We start from the raw sequence: 19,608 nt of genomic DNA on the forward strand, positions 1-19,608 counted from the left end.
GAGAGAGAGAGAGAGATGGGGAAAGAACAACCAAATGTATACAATTAAAGAACATAGGCAATGAGTTTGTAAAGCATTACAGAGTATACTGGTGCTAAACAGTATACTTAAATGTTAATAGATAAAAGACAATAGTGTTGAGCAAAATAAAGTAACACATGTAGAGAGTGGATATTAATAGCAAAGTTGAAAACATTAGTGCACATAGAAGCAGGTTCAAGTAGCCGCATTGTTCATTTATCCATCTATTACGGTGGGCAGATTCTGCTCGCTCCTCGGTTGGCTGCAAACAGAATCTGCCTACTGCAGTAACATGCAGGAGGTCCTCGCAGCTCACACACATAATTGAATATTACCCAAAGAGTGGTTTAAAAGCATATATTATTAAATATGACATTTTCTAGAAAAAAAAACTGAATAACCCAATATATATTAGGATACAGTGGCTACAGACTCAAAGAAATTAGCAGCTGTATACTGAAATGTATATATAAACAGGGGCTAGGCAACGTGTGGTACTCCAGTATGCTTTGGAACTAAACATCCCAGCATGCCTTGCCACAGTCTTGCTGTTATGTCATGCTAAAACTGTGGCAAAGCATGCTAGGGTGCGCAGTTCCACAGCAGCTAAAGTGACAGCTAAAACTCATTGGTAAATGGGTCCCAAAGTCTGCTGACCAATTTTCTCACAGCGCAATCATTCTTTTCTTTTCTCTTTGGAAATAGCGCTTGTGTGCTATTGGTCCACAGTAGAAAGTGTCTTTAAGCATTTGAGCCCTAGGGCGCAGGTCACAGTGCCTCAGCAAAAAAACTGACAGGCCCCTAGTCTCTGGGGGGCCCCTAGGCTGCAGCCTAGTCAGCCTTATGGATAATATGGCCCTGCATGCACACACTTACACACTAGGGTTCATTTTCTTTCTTTCTTTTTATTGGGAGCCAATTAACCTACTAGTATCTGTGTGTAAAATGCTCTCTAACCACTTACTGTACCTTTTTCTCTGTTTCCTCCAGCTTTGATCTCAGAACATTTTCCATATCTTGTTTTTGCTGCTGTAGCTGTAAATATAAACACGTATTTAGAAATGTTTAACAGTAATTACCCCCATTAAATAGCAACTTTCAGCTGCAGACAATGGAAGAAGCCACGTTTAAGTGTATCCAGCTTATCTCTTCACTAGTACCTAATGACATCACCAAGGGGGCGATTCAGACCTAATCGATGCTGTGCGTGTTCGCACAACGGGCGATCAGGTCTTTACTGCGCATGCGTATGCACCACAATGCGCACGCGTGTGTCGGACTACAACAACGGGCACCGCCGGTCAACGACGGGATGGTACGAAAAATCAGATTGCACGGGCATTCGCAAGGTGATTGACAGGAAGAGGCCATTTGTGGGTGGCAACTGAGCATTTACAGGGAGTGTCTGGAAAAACGCAGGCGTTCCCAAGCGTTTTCAGGGATGGTGTGTGACGTCAGCTCCGGCCCCCGATCAGCCTGATGTGATCGCACTGGAGGAGTAAGTCCTGGGCTGCGCACACACTGCACAAAATGAATTTTAGCAGCTTGGCGTACACATAGGAACGCGCACTTGCACGGCGAATATACACTCCCCCTGGAGGCGGCAACTATGTGAACGCAGGATAGCAAAATATGCAGCCCAGCGATCAGATCTGAATGACCCCCTAAGTTCAATGCAATGTTTTGCAGAAGGTAAAGTGCACTGCCATGGTACAGGTAACGTATGGGAAACAGGACAGCGACGCAGAGTCAGTGACCAGTCTGCAGACAAAGCACACAAAAGGAAATCAATTGTCCACCTTTACCAAATTACTCCAACAGTTTTGTGCCAGAAAAGTGCATAAGTTAAACGGGAGGAAACAAAAGAAAACAGGAGCATTATAACCTCTTAAAGCAATTTTTCAGAACAATTTCATAGTAAAACAATTAACTAATGAAGTAAATTATGCTCTAACCAGGAGTCCCAGTGTTCTGCCATAGCTACTAGTAGAAATAACTAGACCATAAAATTTTTGTATGGTACAATGTCACCTGTTTGCTTGTGTGTCCTTGTACATATGCTGAACAATACAATTAACATTTACAGTATATTCTGTTGTTCACAATGGTTAGCAACTAATGTTGTAGATACGTTCATTTACAACCATTATTATTATGATTCTTATTATCATTACTATTACTATTATTATTATTTGAACACCAAGGGCAGCATAAGCTGAGAAAACAAACAGCAATGTTACTGCCTTATTCATACTCTGCAAGAGAAAAAATAATTAGCTGCAAAATAAATAATATAATTTGAGCCGCTCTTAGCCAGCAGCTCAAATTATGACCACGATAGCAACAGTATATGATACGATTACTACAGCTGCTGCCATAACATGCAGTTTAAGGGACAGAGCAGAGCTGCTGCACATGTCCAGTGGTAGCAGCTTCTTCTACCAAGTTTACTGTGTGTGGAGATTTGAGTGCTCAGTCAGTGCACTGCACCAAAGAGTAGCTGCCAGGAAGAAGAGACAGGAGCCTTACCATGAGGTGGGAGAATGTGTGCTTAGAAAGTGCAGTTCTGTCTACTACTGGTTCTATAATGTTTCTTAGTTTTTTTTATTTATTATGGAAAGTTTAACCTTTTCCTGACCACTTATGTTTATAATAGTTAAATATGCTGGACTGTTAGTGTGTCTTGAGGACTGAGGTTAGGAAACATTGGTCTATACCAGGGCTGGCCAAACCGGTCCTTGAGATCTACCAACAGTTCATGTTTTCCAGGCCTCCTAGAGATCTGTAGAATTGTCAGTTAGGAATGAATGCAGCACATCTTAATTAGTAATGACTACACCTGTGCACCAGCTAGGTGGTCTGGAAAATGTGAACTGTTGGTAGATCTCGAGGACTGGTTTGGCCAGCTCTGGTCTTTACCATCTACACCACCTAGTGTTAGTTATTAATACTGTATTCCATACACTAGATGTTACAGAGAAGTAGCAGGCAGGAACACGGACTGCTAACTAATGATGACACGTGCTGAGAGCCTCGCCTGACATTACCATTGCTACTGTGGACCATTCCCTTGAGGGGGGTACACACGGAGCGATTTTTGCTTCATTTCTGAGCAATCGACTAGATTGCTTAGAAAAGAAGCATACATTGTTCTGTGTGTATGTCCCATAGCGATAGCGATGCGTGGCCCCGCGCGTTGCTATCGCTGACTCTAGATTGGCCTGCATGCAGGCACAATCTAGTCAGGTCGCTCACTTCACCGCTGTGTGAAGTGAGCGCCCCCCCCCCCTCCCCCGTCCACCCCCCTCCACTCAGCACACATCGCGCTGAGTGCGGGGAGAGATGTGTGCCGAGCGGTCTGTGATAGATCGCTCAGCACACATCTCTACGTGTGTACCCCCCTTTAGTGCTACAAAATCCAAGATAAGATCACGATTGCTTAGACAGACTTACTAATAAACACAGTTTACAGTAGGATGCATTTTAGTACCTGATTCCGAGTTGCACAGCCACAGGGAAGAAGCTGTGTAGTACCGTACAACTAAACTGCTAATGCTGCAGGAGCAATCTGTAGGAAAACGACGCCTCCTGCCAGCATCTGCAACCCGATTGCTGTGTTGGAAGACGCAGCATCAGATCATCATCGTGACCGTCGGATCTGGTCAGCCGAATCCAGGATGTTTGTGCCCGATGATGCAGACCATGGGCTCGACACGCCTACAAAACAGGGGTCACATGCGCCCTATTTTGCAGAACGGTCGTGGTCACCCACCACTGCTCTGCTTCCTTAACACTGCAGCGTGTCAATCCACTGCGGCTAAGGGGGGACTGCGAGCATGCGCAAATCTCCAACCGTCGGATTTGTACGTAAACCATTGGCTTTCCTCAGTCTGTCAGAGCTTCATGGATAGAAGGAACAGCTTCTGTACAATATTTGAAGGAAGGTAAAGTTGCTGGAACTGTGTTACACACTGTACAATGTGATATGGCTCACCTGGTAGCACAATATTTTTTCAGCAACTGGCTACAAAAACCAAGACTTAGTTTTGCAGCAGAGGCATACAGAGGGCCTCGGACATTTCTCTCCATCCGTGAAATAGGTGTTATTGGGTATGAAATTGGCTTAGGGATGAAAGCCAGCTGTCACGTGGCTGTACAATAAGTGTAGCCAGAGTTGCACTATAATCTGAGTCTTGTGTATGACGAGGGGATTAGCAATCCATTTGCATTCAGAGCTGCGCATCAGAATCAGGCCCAGAATGTGCTTAAAAGTTACTGGAATTAGAGATGTAAAGTTGTAACTCTTAAAATACAGCCCAATGTTCACTTACTATCAAGGTCAAATCGGTCTAAAAACATGGACAGTGAAAGAATGCCTGCCCAAGTGTAGGAGAAACAGAGCTGTATTGCTAAATAAAATGTGCAGACATCTATATTTTTTTGTTCTTGGGACAAAAATGTTTAAATGTCTCTAAGCAAGGCTAGACTGGCCACCAGGAGCCAGATGTGGTCGCCGAGGTGGGTCTGTGTGCTTTAAATGCCAGGGCTGAATTTTAGTCCCAGTCCAGACCTGTTTCTAAGATTTGAAGACTTAACATAAATGGTGGTGTCTCTTAAGAATGTTCCAAGTTAACCAGGAACTTTTCCCTTTCTTCCATTTAAAATTAGGAGGAAGCTTGGGCTTTATAGAGAAGGTTATAAGGTCTGCAAGAAGCAACAGCAAGAGATTTTCAGACTAGCATGACCATTTTCTGACTTAATTTACACTGTGCGTGCGTGACCCAGCTAACCGAGCACAGTATGCGCATTTCCCCTCAGACCGGCCCAGCAGTTACACACGTTCATATCAGACTCAGCTGCCACTGTGATATTATACTGATAAATCGCAGAGATCAGTGAATATATATTACCAGAGCAATGGGCGTCTATACAAAATATAAATCAACCTCACTGTGTAATCAAACATAGACCATTTGAGGGGCAAATTATTTGAAATCAAATTTACCAATGCATTAGCTGTGCTTCATATACAAGTACATTGGAAACCAAAATCATCTTGACCTGAAGCCTCACAGTGCTACTCTATGTCGTTGCTAATGTTTAGCTGGTTTGATTATATTCATGTGGTTCCTGTTGTTGTTGCTGTTGTTGTTAAGTGCCATAAAGTCACTGCCCCATTCTGGCGACCCTATGGATAGCTGTCCTAAACAAATTCTGATCTTCTGTCAAGCGGCTCAATGTTGATAGTGTGGTATCCATAGTTGTTGTGATTGTATCAAGCCATCTCGCTGCTGGTCTTCCCCTTTTTTGTTTGCCTTCAACTTTTCCAAGCATAGGGCCTAATTCAGACCTGAGGTTTGCGATCAGATAGTCACCGCCCAGATAGAGTGAATACTCGCCCCGTGAAAGTCTGCGTACACTGGGCCTAATTTAGACCTGATCGCTCGCTAGGTTTTTTTTGCACTGCTGCGAATAGATAGTCGTCGCCCATAGGGGAGTGTATTTGCGCTTTGCAAGTGTGTGATCGCATGTGTAGCAGAGCTGTACAAAAAGATCTTGTGCAGTCTCTGCACAGCTCAGGACTTACTCAGCCGCTGCGGTCACATCAGTTTGTTTAGGGCCGGCATTGACGTCAGGAACCCTCCCTGTAAACGCTTGGGAACGCCTGAGTTTTTCCAACCACTCCCCGAAAACGGTCAGTTGCCACCCACAAATGCCTTCTTCCTGTCAATCTACTTGCGTAGGGCCGTGCGAATGGATTCTTCGCACAAACCCATCACTCAGCGGCGATCAGCTTTGTTCCCATGCGACGCGCCTGCGCATTGCGGTGCATACGCATGCGCAGTTCTGACCTGATCGCAGCGCTGCAAAAAATGCTAGCGAGCGATCAGGTCTGAATTATCCCCACTGTGTGAAAAGCTTTGCAAACGCCGGTCAACTGTAAATCCATTCGCAACTTACTCACCATCGAATGTGTTTTCCAGTCTGTGCAGTCTGTGCGTAGCCCAAGACCTACTCCTACAGTGCGAAAGAAGCAGGCTTACCTGGTCGGAGCTGACGTCACACACCGTCCCTGAAAACGCTTTTGAATGCCTGCATTTTTCCTGATACTTACCACCCCCAAACGTCCGCTTCCTGTCAATCAACATTCGTTCACCTAGCGACCAAAAAATTACGCTGATTCCTTTCACATTGTTGTCACGCGTGCATATTACGATCTGTACACATGCGCAGTCGGCCGCTTTGCGAATTCGCACAACAGCTGTCAGGTCTGAATTAAGCCTATAATGTCTTTCTCCAGGGATCCTTTTCTTCGCATGATGAGTCCAAAGTAGGAAACTGGCAGTCCTGTCATTTGTGCTTCTACGGAGAGCTTGGGTTTTATGTCATCTAATACTGATTGAGTTGCTCTTCTGCCAGTCAATGGTATACGTAATATTCGTCTCCAGCACCATAATTCAAAAGCGTCAATAATCATCCTATCTTGCTTGACTGTCCAGCTTTCACACCCATACGATGTTACTGGAAAAACCACAGCTTGAACAAGTCGTATCTTTGTATACAAAGACACATCTTTACACTTGAATATCTTATCAAGATCCCTCAAGGCTGTTTTACCAAGTGCTATTTGTCTTCAGATTTCTGGACTGCTTGCTGTTAGTGTTGAGTAGTTATCCCAGTAGGTTAAAACTATCTACTATTTCAATTTCTTCACCATTTAGATGAAAATAACTAAAATTGGCAGTTGTTAAAACTACATTCTTTGATCTTAATTAGTAGCTCTTTCAGATCTTCTTAATTTTCCGCTAGCAATGTGGTATCATCAGCATAACGGAGGTTATTGATAAGTCTTCCACCAATTTTTACACCCTGCTTTTCTTCGTATAGTCCTGAATCTCTGATGATTTGTTCTGCATACAGGTTGAAAAGATATGGTGAAAGGATGCAGCCTTGTCGTACACCTTTGCTGATTTTAAACCAATCTGTTTGATCTATTCGGACTAAAGCTTATGGATCTATGTAGAGATTCTGTATGAGGATAATCAGATGTTCTGGTATGTTCGTATTTCTTAATGTTTTCCAGAGCTTTTCATGACTGACACAGTCAAAGGTCTTGCTGTAGTCAATAAAGCCCATGTAGATGTATTTTTGATATTCCTTTGTCTTTTCGAGCATCCACCTTACTTCCGCTATGATGTCTCTTGTGCCTCTTCCTGTGGTTGTTCTAGTCACCTGCAATTGTGGACACTCAGGAGTCAACTGTTTTGAAATACTCTGTGCTACTGTAAACACTGTAGTGCTCTGATTGGTTAAAAGAGTTGGTTTAAAAAAACACAGACTTAAGGGTCTATGTACTAAGCATTGGAGAGAGATAAAGTACCAACCAACCAGCTCCTGTCATTTTTCAAACACAGCCTGTAACATGGCAGGTAGGAGATGATTGGCTGGGATTTTAGCTTCATCCACTTTATCTATCTCCAAGGCTTAGTAAATATACCCCTTAATCTGCTGCCCATTTATGTGTAAAGTAGGTGCTCTAACCCTAATCACCGGGGTCAACATCAGGGGGGGGAAAGCCGGGACTCTAGTACTGGGCCCAGACAGAAAAGGGGGCCAAGACATTAATGTGTATGTCCCTCCTAATCACTACCATGGATCAATCACTGCCTGCTGCAGTGCAGATGACGGGTCGTTGTCATGTTTGTGAAGCTCAGTCCTCAGATTCCTATGTGGGAAACAGCAAGATGGCGGTCGTCACGAGTGGGGACAGTTCCCTTACAACAGTCCTCACTCATGGCTGCCACCATATTCCTGTTATCCCGCATAGGAATCTATGAGCACTGGGCTTCACAAACATGGCAGCGACCTGTCATCAGCTCAGCCAGGTCAACGGCACAGTCTCCCACTACAACCCTGCCTCCAGGGTTCTTCATGATGGAACTTCTTATGAGTATAATGAATACTCATGAGATCAGATCTGGTGGTCAGAGCAGAGGAATTGCTACATGTCATTGTGTGTTGTTCATGGGACCCTATGTGGGCTGTGAAGTCTGTATCCTGATTGAATCCAAGGGCCCCATAGCTATAGCCCTCCCCAGCCCCCCAATCTGCTGACATGGAGTCTCTAATTTCCCCCTCCTGCTGACATGGCACCTCACCAGTCGCCCCCATACTAAGATATCTCCCTAACAACCCAGTCCCGTTCTGCTTACGTATACTATATCTCCCTGCCAGTCTCCCAGCCCCATTTGCTGACATGCATTTTCCCCGCATCCCCCTATGCTTACTATGAATTGGGGACACTGCTGTGTGGATTATTATGAATTGGGGGATACTGCTTCATGGCTAACTATGAATTGGGTGTCCCGCTGCTTCTCTGTAAATGTGTGTGTGTGTGTGCATGTATATATATTTTCAGTGTTCTCCCCGCACTTAATTTCTAGGGTTGTCTGTTCAGCAAAATATCCCTGCCATCTGGCAAATTTGATGTAGAAACATTAGTGCAGCGCCACCTATTGGCCGTGTCTTACTGTTGCCATGCATCAGACTGGAGGGCAGAGCAGATCCCTCCCCCGTGGAAGGGTGCATTGCTGCAAGCAGGAAGAAATGCCAGTGAACAGTGAAGAGAGTGTACTGGCTGCATCCATGTGTTTTGTGTTCCTGCTCCTTCTGTCTTGACCGCAGGTGTAGTAATATTTGGGTGCAAAACAAAAGTGGGGTGGTTTTTTGGCACTGTTATAAAATGTTTTTGTGTCTAAAAAGGAATTGGGCAGTATGTGGGCGCTGTTAAAAAAAAAATTGTGTCCAAAAAATAAGTGGGCAGTTTCTGGTCAGCGCTTTACTGTCACGTCTAGCAAAGTTTGAGGATCCGGCAGCTGAGATTTGCCCGAGGAGGTAACAGGCTGTGAATGAACCAGATGAGGGGGCTGGATATAGTTCCTTCGCATGGGACACGGAGCAATGAAGAACGTAGGCGGGGTTTGAGAGTCAATGGAAAGTATTTATTAAGTACAGGGCTGAGGTAGAGGACCGAGGCTGGAGCACGATGGTTAAAGACGTGGCAGGGGCGAAGAACTGCGGACTGTGATTTGAAAGACGAGACTGTAGATGATGAACTGTGGATGGTGGTTGAAGACGTGGCTGGAGACAAGGACTATGGACTGTGGTTTGTTAAACGAGGCTGAAGATAATAATCTGCAGGCTGTGGTCGGTGGTACAAAGGCGTGGCTGGTGAAGGAGATCTGTGGAGTGTGGCTTGAAAGACGAGGCAGAAGACCCGGGGCCGACTGTGCCCAAAGAGTCTTACTGGACCAGGTTTTCCAGGAGCGCTTCCACAGGCAGTAACAGGCTAGAAACGGCAGGGCTGCAGCAGCAACAGAGAACCGACCAAGCAGGATCAGGAGGAACCAGAATACAGCAGGAATCCTGGGAGCACAGGCTAAAGCACCTACAACAGGGTTGTAACTTGAAGCACTGGCATCCCTGTCCTAAACCAGCCCCCTTTTATAGGAAGAGCTTTCCCTGGATTGGCTGGAAGAAACAGGAAACAGGAAATATGCTTAAAACTTGGTCTCCAACATGGCGGCGCCCAGTAATGCAGACCTTTTTGCAAAGCCACATTGCTCACTGCCCCCGGTCTCCAAGCAACGGCTCAGGAAGAGCGTCCCGCCACCACGAGCGGATCCCTCACCGCCGCTACTGCTGCCCACGGATCCGGCGCAGCAGCCCACCTCCGCTCGTAAAGAAATTATATAGGCTACTTTGGTTCGTGCTGATGGGAAGTGGACCTTTGGGACTTTTATGCTGGGCACATTTTGGACAGGCAGCTACGAATTCCTGAACGTCAGTCCTGAGATGAGGCCACCAGTAGGAGCGCTGAATGTATTTAAGTGTCTTATGACCGCCCGCATGGCCCATGAAGGAGGAGTGAGCCCATGTAAGAAGTTTTTTGCGAAGATTTGGTGCAACGAAGATCTTCCCTGGAAGAGGAAGTGGAGAGGTATTAGTTGCAGAAAAAGAGGTGGATTCCAGGATAAATTGCTCTTTTGAACGGTCAGAGGGTTCTTCTGAACTTAGGGAGCGAGATAATGCATCTGCCTTTTTGTTGAGGGAACCTGGTCGGTAACTGAGTTTAAAATTAAAATGGGTAAAGAAGAGTGACCATCTTGCTTGGCGTGGGTTCAGACATCGGGCCGACTGTAAATACAGGAGGTTCTTGTGATCCGTGGTCACCGAAATTGGATGCTGAGCTCCCTCCAACAAATACCTCCACTCCTCAAAGGCCAACTTAATTGCCAGTAATTCCTGTTCCCCAATAGCGTAATTCTGTTCAGCGGGGGAGAATCTTCGCGAGAAGAACGCACAAGGATGGACCTTCTTGTCCTCGAAAAGCTGGGATAATACTGCTCCTACTCCTACAGTAGAGGCATCAACCTCCACCAAGAACGGACGGCTGAGATCGGGTTGTCGAAGAACTGGAGCAGTCGTGAAGGTCTCCTTTAAAGATGAAAAAGCTTCCAAAGCCTCCGGAGACCACTTGGCAGGATTGGCTCCCTTCCTAGTTAATGCGGTTATAGGAGCTATGACAGAAGAATAATTTTGAATGAATCTTCGGTAGAAGTTAGCAAACACCAGGAAACGTTGAATTCCTTTAAGGGTAGCTGGAAGTGCCCAATCCTGAATCGCCTGGACTTTAGCGGGGTCCATCTGTAACCTCTGCCCTGAAAGAATGTAACCGATGAATGAAATTGTGGGTACTTCAAAGGTGCACTTCTCTAACTTACGGAATAACTGATTCCTTCGTAAACGAGTTAACACTTCTTTGACTTGTTCCCGATGGGTCTTCAGATCCATAGAAAAAATGAGGATGTCATCCAGATACAATACCAAGCAGTCATAGAGGAGATCTCTGAGGATTTCGTTAAAGAACTCTTGAAAGACGGCTGGGGCGTTACATAGGCCAAAAGGCATTACCAGGTATTCGTAATGGCCGTCGCGGGTATTAAATGCTGTCTTCCATTCGTCCCCTGGGCGAATACGTATAAGATTGTAGGCCCCCCGTAAGTCCAACTTAGTAAATACAGTAGCTCCTTTAACACGGTCGAACAGTTCTGGAATCAGAGATAACGGATATCTGTTCTTAACTGTTATGTAATTGAGACCTCTATAGTCAATACAGGGCCGCAACCCCCCATCCTTCTTTTTGATGAAGAAAAACCCTGCTCCGGCCGGAGATGTAGAAGACCTGATGAACCCTTTCTCCAAGTTCTCCCGGATATACTCCGACATGGCCTGTGTCTTGGGAAGTGACAGAGGGTAAATTCGACCTCGGGGAGCAGTCTTACCGGGTACTAGCTCAATGGGACAATCCCAAGTACGATGCGGAGGCAAGGTGTCCGCCCCATGCTTACTGAAAACATCTTGAAAAGCTTGATACTCCACAGGAAGGCTGGAAGGGCTGGAAGAACAGAGAGGTCTAACTGAAGGTAAACAGTTCTGAAAGCAGTCTTGTCCCCAAGAGAGAACATCCATAGTTTGCCAATCTATGTGGGGATTGTGTCTGATTAACCATGGAAACCCTAGGATTACTTCATGAGAGGCTTTAGGAATTACAAGGAAAGAGATTTCTTCTGAATGGAGAACTCCGACCTTCATCTTGAGAGGAATAGTACGAAAGGATATAATACCCTCAGGGATATAACTTCCATCCACTGCGGTAACAGAAATGGTACGATCCAAAGGAACCGTTTGTATTCCAGATCGTTTAACCAGAGCTGACGCAATGAAGCTTTCGGTGGCTCCGGAGTCGAGTAGTGCAGGGATGAGAAGAGAAGAAGAAGGGAGCTCCAATTGGGTTAACAGGACAGACTCTTTCTTGGTATGTAATTCTGAGAATTCTCCTAGCTTGACCTCTCCAGCACAAACAAGGAGCGGGCGTTTCCCGGACGTAGATTGCAAGTTTTAACAAAGTGATCAGATGCACCACAATACAGGCAGAGGTTCCCTTGTCGCCGTCTCTGACGTTCTTCATTGGAGAGGTGGGAGCGATTAATCTGCATGGGTTCTTCCGCAGTTGGTGATGATGGTGTTGGTGGAAGAACAACTCTAGGCTTAGGACGATCTGACCGCAACCTCTCCATACAGCGTTCTCTGTACCTCAGGTCTTACTTACTGCATAAAGAAATAAGTTTATCCAACTTATCAGGTACGTCCTGAGTTGCGAGGTCATCTTTGATCTTTTCGGAGAGACCGCTCCAGAAAGCTGCAATGAGAGCCTCCTCGTTCCAGTTCAGTTCTGAGGAAAGGGTGCGAAACTGGATCACGTACTGACTGACCGTACGTGTGCCCTGATGCAGGCGCAGGATCTCCAATGAGGCGGCAGAAGTCCTGCCCGGTTCGTCGAAGATTCTTCGAAAGGTGGCTACGAATTCTGGATAGTTAGATAAGATGGGATCCATCCTCTCCCACAAAGGTGAAGCCCATTCCAACGCTTGCCCGGTAAGTAAAGAAATTATATAGGCTACTTTGGTTCGTGCTGATGGGAAGTTGTTCGACTGTAGTTCGAACTGGATTTCGCACTGGTTAAGAAACCCGCGGCATTGTTTTGTATTCCCATCGAATTTACTGGGAGGTGGCAAATGCAACTGTGGAAGTGGTACTGGTACAGGAGGAAGCAGGACCAGAGGTGCTAATGTGGGAGCAGCTGTAGATACTTGAGGGGCCGTCATGGCAACACAGAGAGAATCGAGACGTTCGGACATATTCTGCATGAACTGCACGATTTGAGATTGTGTGGCCTCCTGCTTACTTAAGCGAGACCAGATATCTGCAGTTGAATCCCCTCCTGAGGCCTGATCACCCGTCTAATCCATTGGGCCAGTGCTTACTGTCACGTCTAGCAAAGTTTGAGGATCCGGCAGCTGAGACTTGCCCGAGGAGGTAGCAGGCTGTGAATGAACCAGATGAGGGGGCTGAATATAGTTCCTTTGCATGGGACACGGAGCAATGAAGAACGTAGGCGGGGTTTGAGAGTCAATGGAAAGTATTTATTATGTACAGGGCTGAGGTAGAGGACCGAGGCTGGAGCACGATGGTTAAAGACGTGGCAGGGGGTGAAGAACTGCGGACTGTGATTTGAAAGACGAGACTGTAGATGATGAACTGTGGAACTGTGGATGGTGGTTGAAGACGTGGCTGGAGACAAGGACTGTGGACTGTGGTTTGTTAAACGAGGCTGAAGATAATAATCTGCAGGCTGTGGTCGGTGGTACAAAGGCATGGCTGGTGAAGGAGATCTGTGGAGTGTGGCTTGAAAGACGAGGCAGAAGACCCGGGGCCGACTGTGCCCAAAGAGTCTTACTGGACCAGGTTTTCCAGGAGCGCTTCCACAGGCAGTAGAGGGCTAGAAACAGCAGGGCTGCAGCAGCAACAGAGAACCGACCAAGCAGGATCAGGAGGAACCAGAATACAGCAGGAATCCTGGGAGCACAGGCTAAAGCACCTACAACAGGGTTGTAACTTGAAGCACTGGCATCCCTGTCCTAAACCAGCCCCGTTTTATAGGAAGAGCTTTCGCTGAATTGGCTGGAAGAAACAGGAAACAGGAACTATGCTTAAAACTTGGTCTCCAACATGGGGGCGCCCAGTAATGCAGACCTTTTTGCAAAGCCACATTGCTCACTGCCCCTGGTCTCCAAGCAACGGCTCAGCAAGAGCAACCCGCTGTAGCGGCGTCCCGTCACCACGAGCGTACCCCTCACCGCCGCTACTGCTGCCCACGGATCCGGTGCAGCAGCCCACCTCCGCCGCTGCCCGCACATCGCCCCAGCGTACCGGTAAGACCCTGGACGCTGACCGTTACAAATGCTGCCCAGGCCTGCTCTTGTGCTTCTCACATGCTAGACACACACAGCCATGCCAGGTGGGGCCCTGCCTATTTTGTCAGTCCCGAGCCCCACATTTTCTGATGGCAGCCCTGTTAGTCACACACATAAACTGCATGATAACAACCAAATGAGTGTTTAAATCAAAATAATAGGATTGTAAATACCTACCGGTAAATCCTTTTCTATGAGTCCGTAGAGGATGTTGGGCACTCTCAAAAGACCATGGGGTAAAGACGGGATCCGCAGGAGACAGGGCGTGACCTGGCTCCTCCCTCTATATCCTTCCCCAGACTCAGTTTGGAACTGTACCCGGCGAGACGGACATTACGAGGAAAGGACTTAACAAACAAGGTGAGCCAACACCAGCTCACGCCATAAGCATGCCGTATAACATGGCAGATAACTGAACACATGTCAACGGACATGGACAAAACCTCAGCAACAAGCTGAAGAAAAAAACAAAAACACAACCTGTGTGTAACCAGAACTAAACTGCAGATACAGTACGCACTGGGACGGGCGCCCAACATCCTCTACAGACTCATAGAAAAGGATTTACCGGTAGGAATTTAAAATCCTATTTTCTATTTCGTCCTAGAGGATGTTGGGCACTCTCAAAAGACCATGGGGTTTATACCAAAGCTCAATAGCGGGCAGGAGAGTGCGGATGACTCTGCAGCACCGATTGACCAAATTTAAGGTCTTCATCGGCCAAGGTATCAAACTTGCAGAATTTAGCAAACGTGTTCGACCCCGACCAAGTAGCAGCTCGGCAAAGTTGCAATGCCGAGACACCCCGGGCAGCCGCCCAGGACGAACCCATCTTCCTAGTGGAATGGGCCTTCACTGATTTCGGCAACGGCAAGCCTGCCGTTGAATGAGCCTGCTGAATCGTCTGACATATCCAGTGGGCAATGGTCTGCTTGGAAGCAGGAACCCCAATCTTATTGGGAGCATACAAAATAAACAGAGACTCTGTTTTCCTCAATGGAGCTGTCCTGGCTACATAAATCTTTAAAGCTCTGACCACATCCAGAGACTTATTCTCAGCCAAAGCGCCAGCAGCCCCTGGCACCACAATAGGTTGGTTGATATGAAAAGAGGAAACCACATTTGGCAGAAATTGTTGCCGAGTTCGCAACTCTGCTCTATCTTCATGGAAAATTAAATAAGGGCTCATGTGAGACAAGGCCGCAAACTCCGACACCCGCCTTGCGGATGCCAACGCCAACAAAATGACAACTTTCCAAGTGAGGAATTTTAACTCCACTTTACGCAAAGGTTCAAACCAATGTGACTGAAGGAACAATAATACGACGTTAAGGTCCCAAGGTGCCACAGGGGGCACAAAAGGAGGTTGGATGTGCAACACCCCTTTCACAAAGGTCTGCACTTCAGGAAGTGAGGCCAATTGTTTCTGAAAGAAAATGGACAAGGCAGAAATCTGCACTTTAATGGAGCCTAATTTAAGGCTCACATCCACTCCATTCTGTAGAAAATGGAGAAAACATCCAAGGTCAAATTTCTCCACTGGAGCTCTCTTGGACTCGCACCAGGAAATATATTTCCTCCAAATACGGTGATAGTGCTTTGACGTCACAGCCTTCCTGGCAAGAATAAGAGTAGGTATGACTTCACTGGGAATACCCTTCCGGGCTAAAATCTGGTGTTAAACTGCCATGCCGTCAAACGTAGCCGCTGTAAGTCTTGGTGGACGAACGGCCCCTGCCGCAGCAGGTCCTCGCGAAGAGGAAGAGGCCAGGGATCGTCGACTAGTAACGTCTGAAGATCCGGGTACCACGTTCTCCTTGGCCAATCTGGGGCTACAAGGAGCGCTGGAATGTTTGTTCTTTTTAGAAGTCTCAACACCTTTGGGATGAGAGGAAGCGGAGGGAAAATGTACACCGACGGAAACACCCAGGGTGTTGTCAGCGCATCCACTGCCTCCGCCTGAGGGTCCCTGGACCTGGAACAATACCTCAGAAGTTTTCTGTTGAGGCGAGACGCCATCATGTCTATATGGGGAACCCCCCATCGAACTGTTATCACTGCGAAGACCTCCTGACGGAGGCTCCACTCTCCTGGATGAAGGTCGTGTCTGCTGAGGAAGTCTGCTTCCCAGTTGTCCACTCCCGGAATGAATATTGCCGACAGAGCGCTTGTATGTTTTTCCGCCCAACGAAGAATTTTTGTGGCTTCTGCCATTGCTGCTCTGCTTCTCGTGCCGCCATGGCGGTTGATGTAAGCCACTGCCCTGACATTGTCCAATTGGATCAGAACCGGCAGGTTCCGAAGAAGATGTTCTGCTTGTAGAAGGCCGTTGTAAATGGCTCTCAGTTCCAGAACGTTTATGTGAAGATGCGTTTCCGGACTTGACCATCTTCCTTGGAAGCTCACCCCCAGAGTGACTGCCCCCCAACCTCGGAGACTTGCATCCGTGGTTACCAGGATCCAGTCCTGGATCCCGAACCAGCATCCCGCAAGGAGGTGAGAGCTGTGGAGCCATCACAGAAGTGAGACTCTGGTGTTGGGAGATAGAATTATCCTCCGGTGCATATGAAGGTGGGATCCGGACCATTTGTCCAACAGGTCCCACTGGAACACTCTGGCATGGAACCTCCCAAACTGGAGGGCCTCTTATTCCGCCACCATTTTTCCCAGCAATTGAATGCATTAATGAATGGAGACCGTTTTTGGTTTTAGCAAGAGTTTTACCAGACTCTGAATTTCCCGAGCTTTCTCCATGGGGAGGAACACTCTCTGTTGGACCGTGTCCAGTATCATGCTCAAAAACGCCAACCAGGTTGTCGGGATTAACTGTGATTTCGGCAAGTTCAGGAGCCAGCCGTGCTGTTGTAAAATTGACAGGCATAGTGCAATGTCCTGCAACAATTTGTCCTTGGACCTCGCCTTTATCAGGAGATCGTCCAAGTACGGGATAATTGTAACCCCTTGCTTGCGCAGGAGAACCATCATTTCTACCATTACTTTGGTGAAAATCCTCGGGGCCGTGGATAGACCAAACGGCAACGACTGAAACTGGTAGTGCGTATCCTGGATAGAAAACCTCAGGAAACTTTGATGAGGAGGATAAATGGGGACATGAAGGTAGGCGTCCTTGATGTCCAATGAGACTATGAATTCCCCCTCCTCCAGACTGGAGATCACCGCTCTGAGAGACTCCATCTTGAATTTGAATTTCACCAGGAAGAAATTGAGAGATTTCAGGTTAAGGATTGGTCTTACCAAGCCATCCGGCTTCGGCACCACAAACAGGCTTGAATAAAACCCCTGCCCCTGCTGTGCCAGGGGTACCGGGACCACAACCTGATTTTGACACAAGTTTTGTACTGCACCGCAGATCAGAGCCCTGTCCGGAAGCGAAGCTGGTAAGGCTGATCTGAAAAAACGGTGAGGGGGAACGTCTTGAAACTCCAGTTTGTACCCTTGGGACACAATACTCAATACCCAAGGGTCTAGACCCGAGCGAACCCAGACCTGACTGAAAAGCTTTAGGCATGCCCCCACCGGTGCGGGCCACTGTAACGAAGACCTGGCGTCATGGGGAGGATTTGGCAGAAGCCGGGGAGGACTTCTGCTCCTGGGAACCCGAGGATGCGGGTACCCTCTTGCCTCTTCCTCTACCTCTGGTAGCCAGGAAGAAGTTTCCTCGGCCTCTTCTATACTTGTTGGGCCGAAAGGAATGCATTTGATAATGTGGCGGTTTCTTCTGTTGCATAGGAACAGAAGGTAAAAAGGTAGATTTACCCGCGTTAGCTGCTGATACTAAATCAGTAAGACCGTCACCGAAAAGTTCACCTCCCTTAAAAGGAAGAGACTCCATATTTCTCTTGGAATCAGCATCAGCATTCCACTGGTGAGTCCAGAGCGATCGCCTAGCCGCAACGGACATAGCATTCGCCTTAGCACCTAGCAGGCCAGCATCCCTTGCAGCCTCTTTCAAGTATGCAGCTGCATCTCTGATATAACCAAGCGTTACCTGGATGTTATCTCTATCCAGAGTATCCCAATCAGAAGACAAAGTGTCTGCCCACTTTTCAATAGCACTACTGACCCACGCAGACGCAATTAGAGGCCTGAGCAGCGTCCCTGTAGTAGTGAAAATAGCCTTTAGGGTAGCCTCCTGCTTACGGTCCGCCGGCTCCTTAAAGGCCGTCAATTGGGCTGCAGGGAGGGCTACCTGTTTTGACAAACGCGCCAGGGCTTTGTCTACTGTGGGGGGATTTTCCCACGTATCCCTATCAGACTCGGGAAAGGGGTATGCCACCCTGATCCTTTTAGGAATCAGAAATTTTTTTATCAGGGCTGTTCCTAATGCTATCAAAGAGAGCGTTCAGTTCGAAACAAGGAGGAAAGGTAACCGAGCGCTTCTTTTCCTTGTAAATAAGGACCCTGGTTTCAGGTGTAATAGGGTCCTCATTAATACTCAAGATATCTTTGACAGCAACAATCATATACTGAATACTCTTAGCCAATTTAGGGTCCAACCTAGAATCAGCATAATCGACATCGGCCTCCGAGTCCGTGTCGGTACCCGTGTCAACTAAATGGTCAAAACTACGCTTGTGCGACCCCGCAGGGTCTTGCATTTGTAATAAAGCGTCCTCCACTGATCTTTTCCACACCTGGGATTGAGATTCAGACTGATCAAATTTTTGACTTAATGACGTGACACTAGCATGCAAGGCATTCAATGTAGTTAACCAATCTGCAGTCGGCGGTGCCGACAGGGCCACCCCCAAAACATTCCGAAGAAGGATAATCTGCCTCCGACATGTCGACTACCCAGAGACAGCACACACACCAAGCCTGTGAGGGAACACAAAGGGAAATAGCCAGCTCACACCCCAGCGCCAAATAAGTAGGTCTGACCACACTAATAAATGTCCCAGAGCTGCTGCGCTTTACTTATAATAAATAAATATGCCCCCCCCCCCCCTTCTGTTTTGAGCCCCCTGGTACTTGCTGCGGGTGAGGAAGGACCAGCGACTTCACTGAGGAGGAAAATGGCGCCAGTGAGCAGTGAGGAAGAAGCCCCGCCCCCAACATGGCGTGCTTCGTCCCGCTTAATTTTATATATTTATCCTGGCGGGGGTATTGCGGACAGTGCCTGGGCACTGAATATCATTGCCAGCCAGTTTATAGAGGTAACAAGCTCCCCAGGGCGCCCCCCGCGCCCTGCACCCAGCGGTGTGACCTGAACGGGAGCCTGGCGCACACTGAGCAAGCCGCTGTGCGGTACCTCTTATATGCCGTCTTTTTGTCTTTTCCTCAATACTCACCTGTCTTCTGACTTCTGGCTGAAGAGGGGGGACGGCAAGCTGTGGGAGGGAGCATCCAGGACAGCCCGGCGTTCATCTCCCCTCAGGAGCTGAAGGCATCCTGTCAGCAGCAGCAGAGCCCTGAAACTCATTAGAAGTGGGTCTAGACTGCTCTCCCCTCTTTTCCACGAAGCAGGGAGTCTGTAGCCAGCAGATCTTCCCAAAATAAAAAACCTAACATTAAGTCTTTTCAGAGAAACTCTAAGAGCTCCCCGAGTGCCCTGTGTCTCGTCCGGGCACATTTCTAAAAACTGAGTCTGGGGAGGGATATAGAGGGAGGAGCCAGGTCACGCCCCTTTGAAAGTCTTAAAGTGCCCATGTCTCCTGCGGATCCCGTCTATACCCCATGGTCTTTTGAG

General features: G+C 47.5%; 1 protein-coding gene across 1 annotated transcript in view; it reads right to left on the reverse strand.

The window, feature by feature from the left end:
* Positions 1-19,608, reverse strand: part of C5H10orf67 (chromosome 5 C10orf67 homolog) — a 283,761-nt gene that overhangs the window by 143,592 nt on the left and 120,561 nt on the right. Inside the window, exon 9 of the mRNA XM_063921592.1 lies at positions 991-1,056. Within this exon, the coding sequence (XP_063777662.1) occupies positions 991-1,056 (66 nt within the window). The remainder of the gene's footprint in view (positions 1-990; positions 1,057-19,608) is intronic.

Source organism: Pseudophryne corroboree, chromosome 5, assembly GCF_028390025.1.
Source record: "Pseudophryne corroboree isolate aPseCor3 chromosome 5, aPseCor3.hap2, whole genome shotgun sequence".
Lineage (NCBI taxonomy): Eukaryota > Metazoa > Chordata > Amphibia > Anura > Myobatrachidae > Pseudophryne > Pseudophryne corroboree.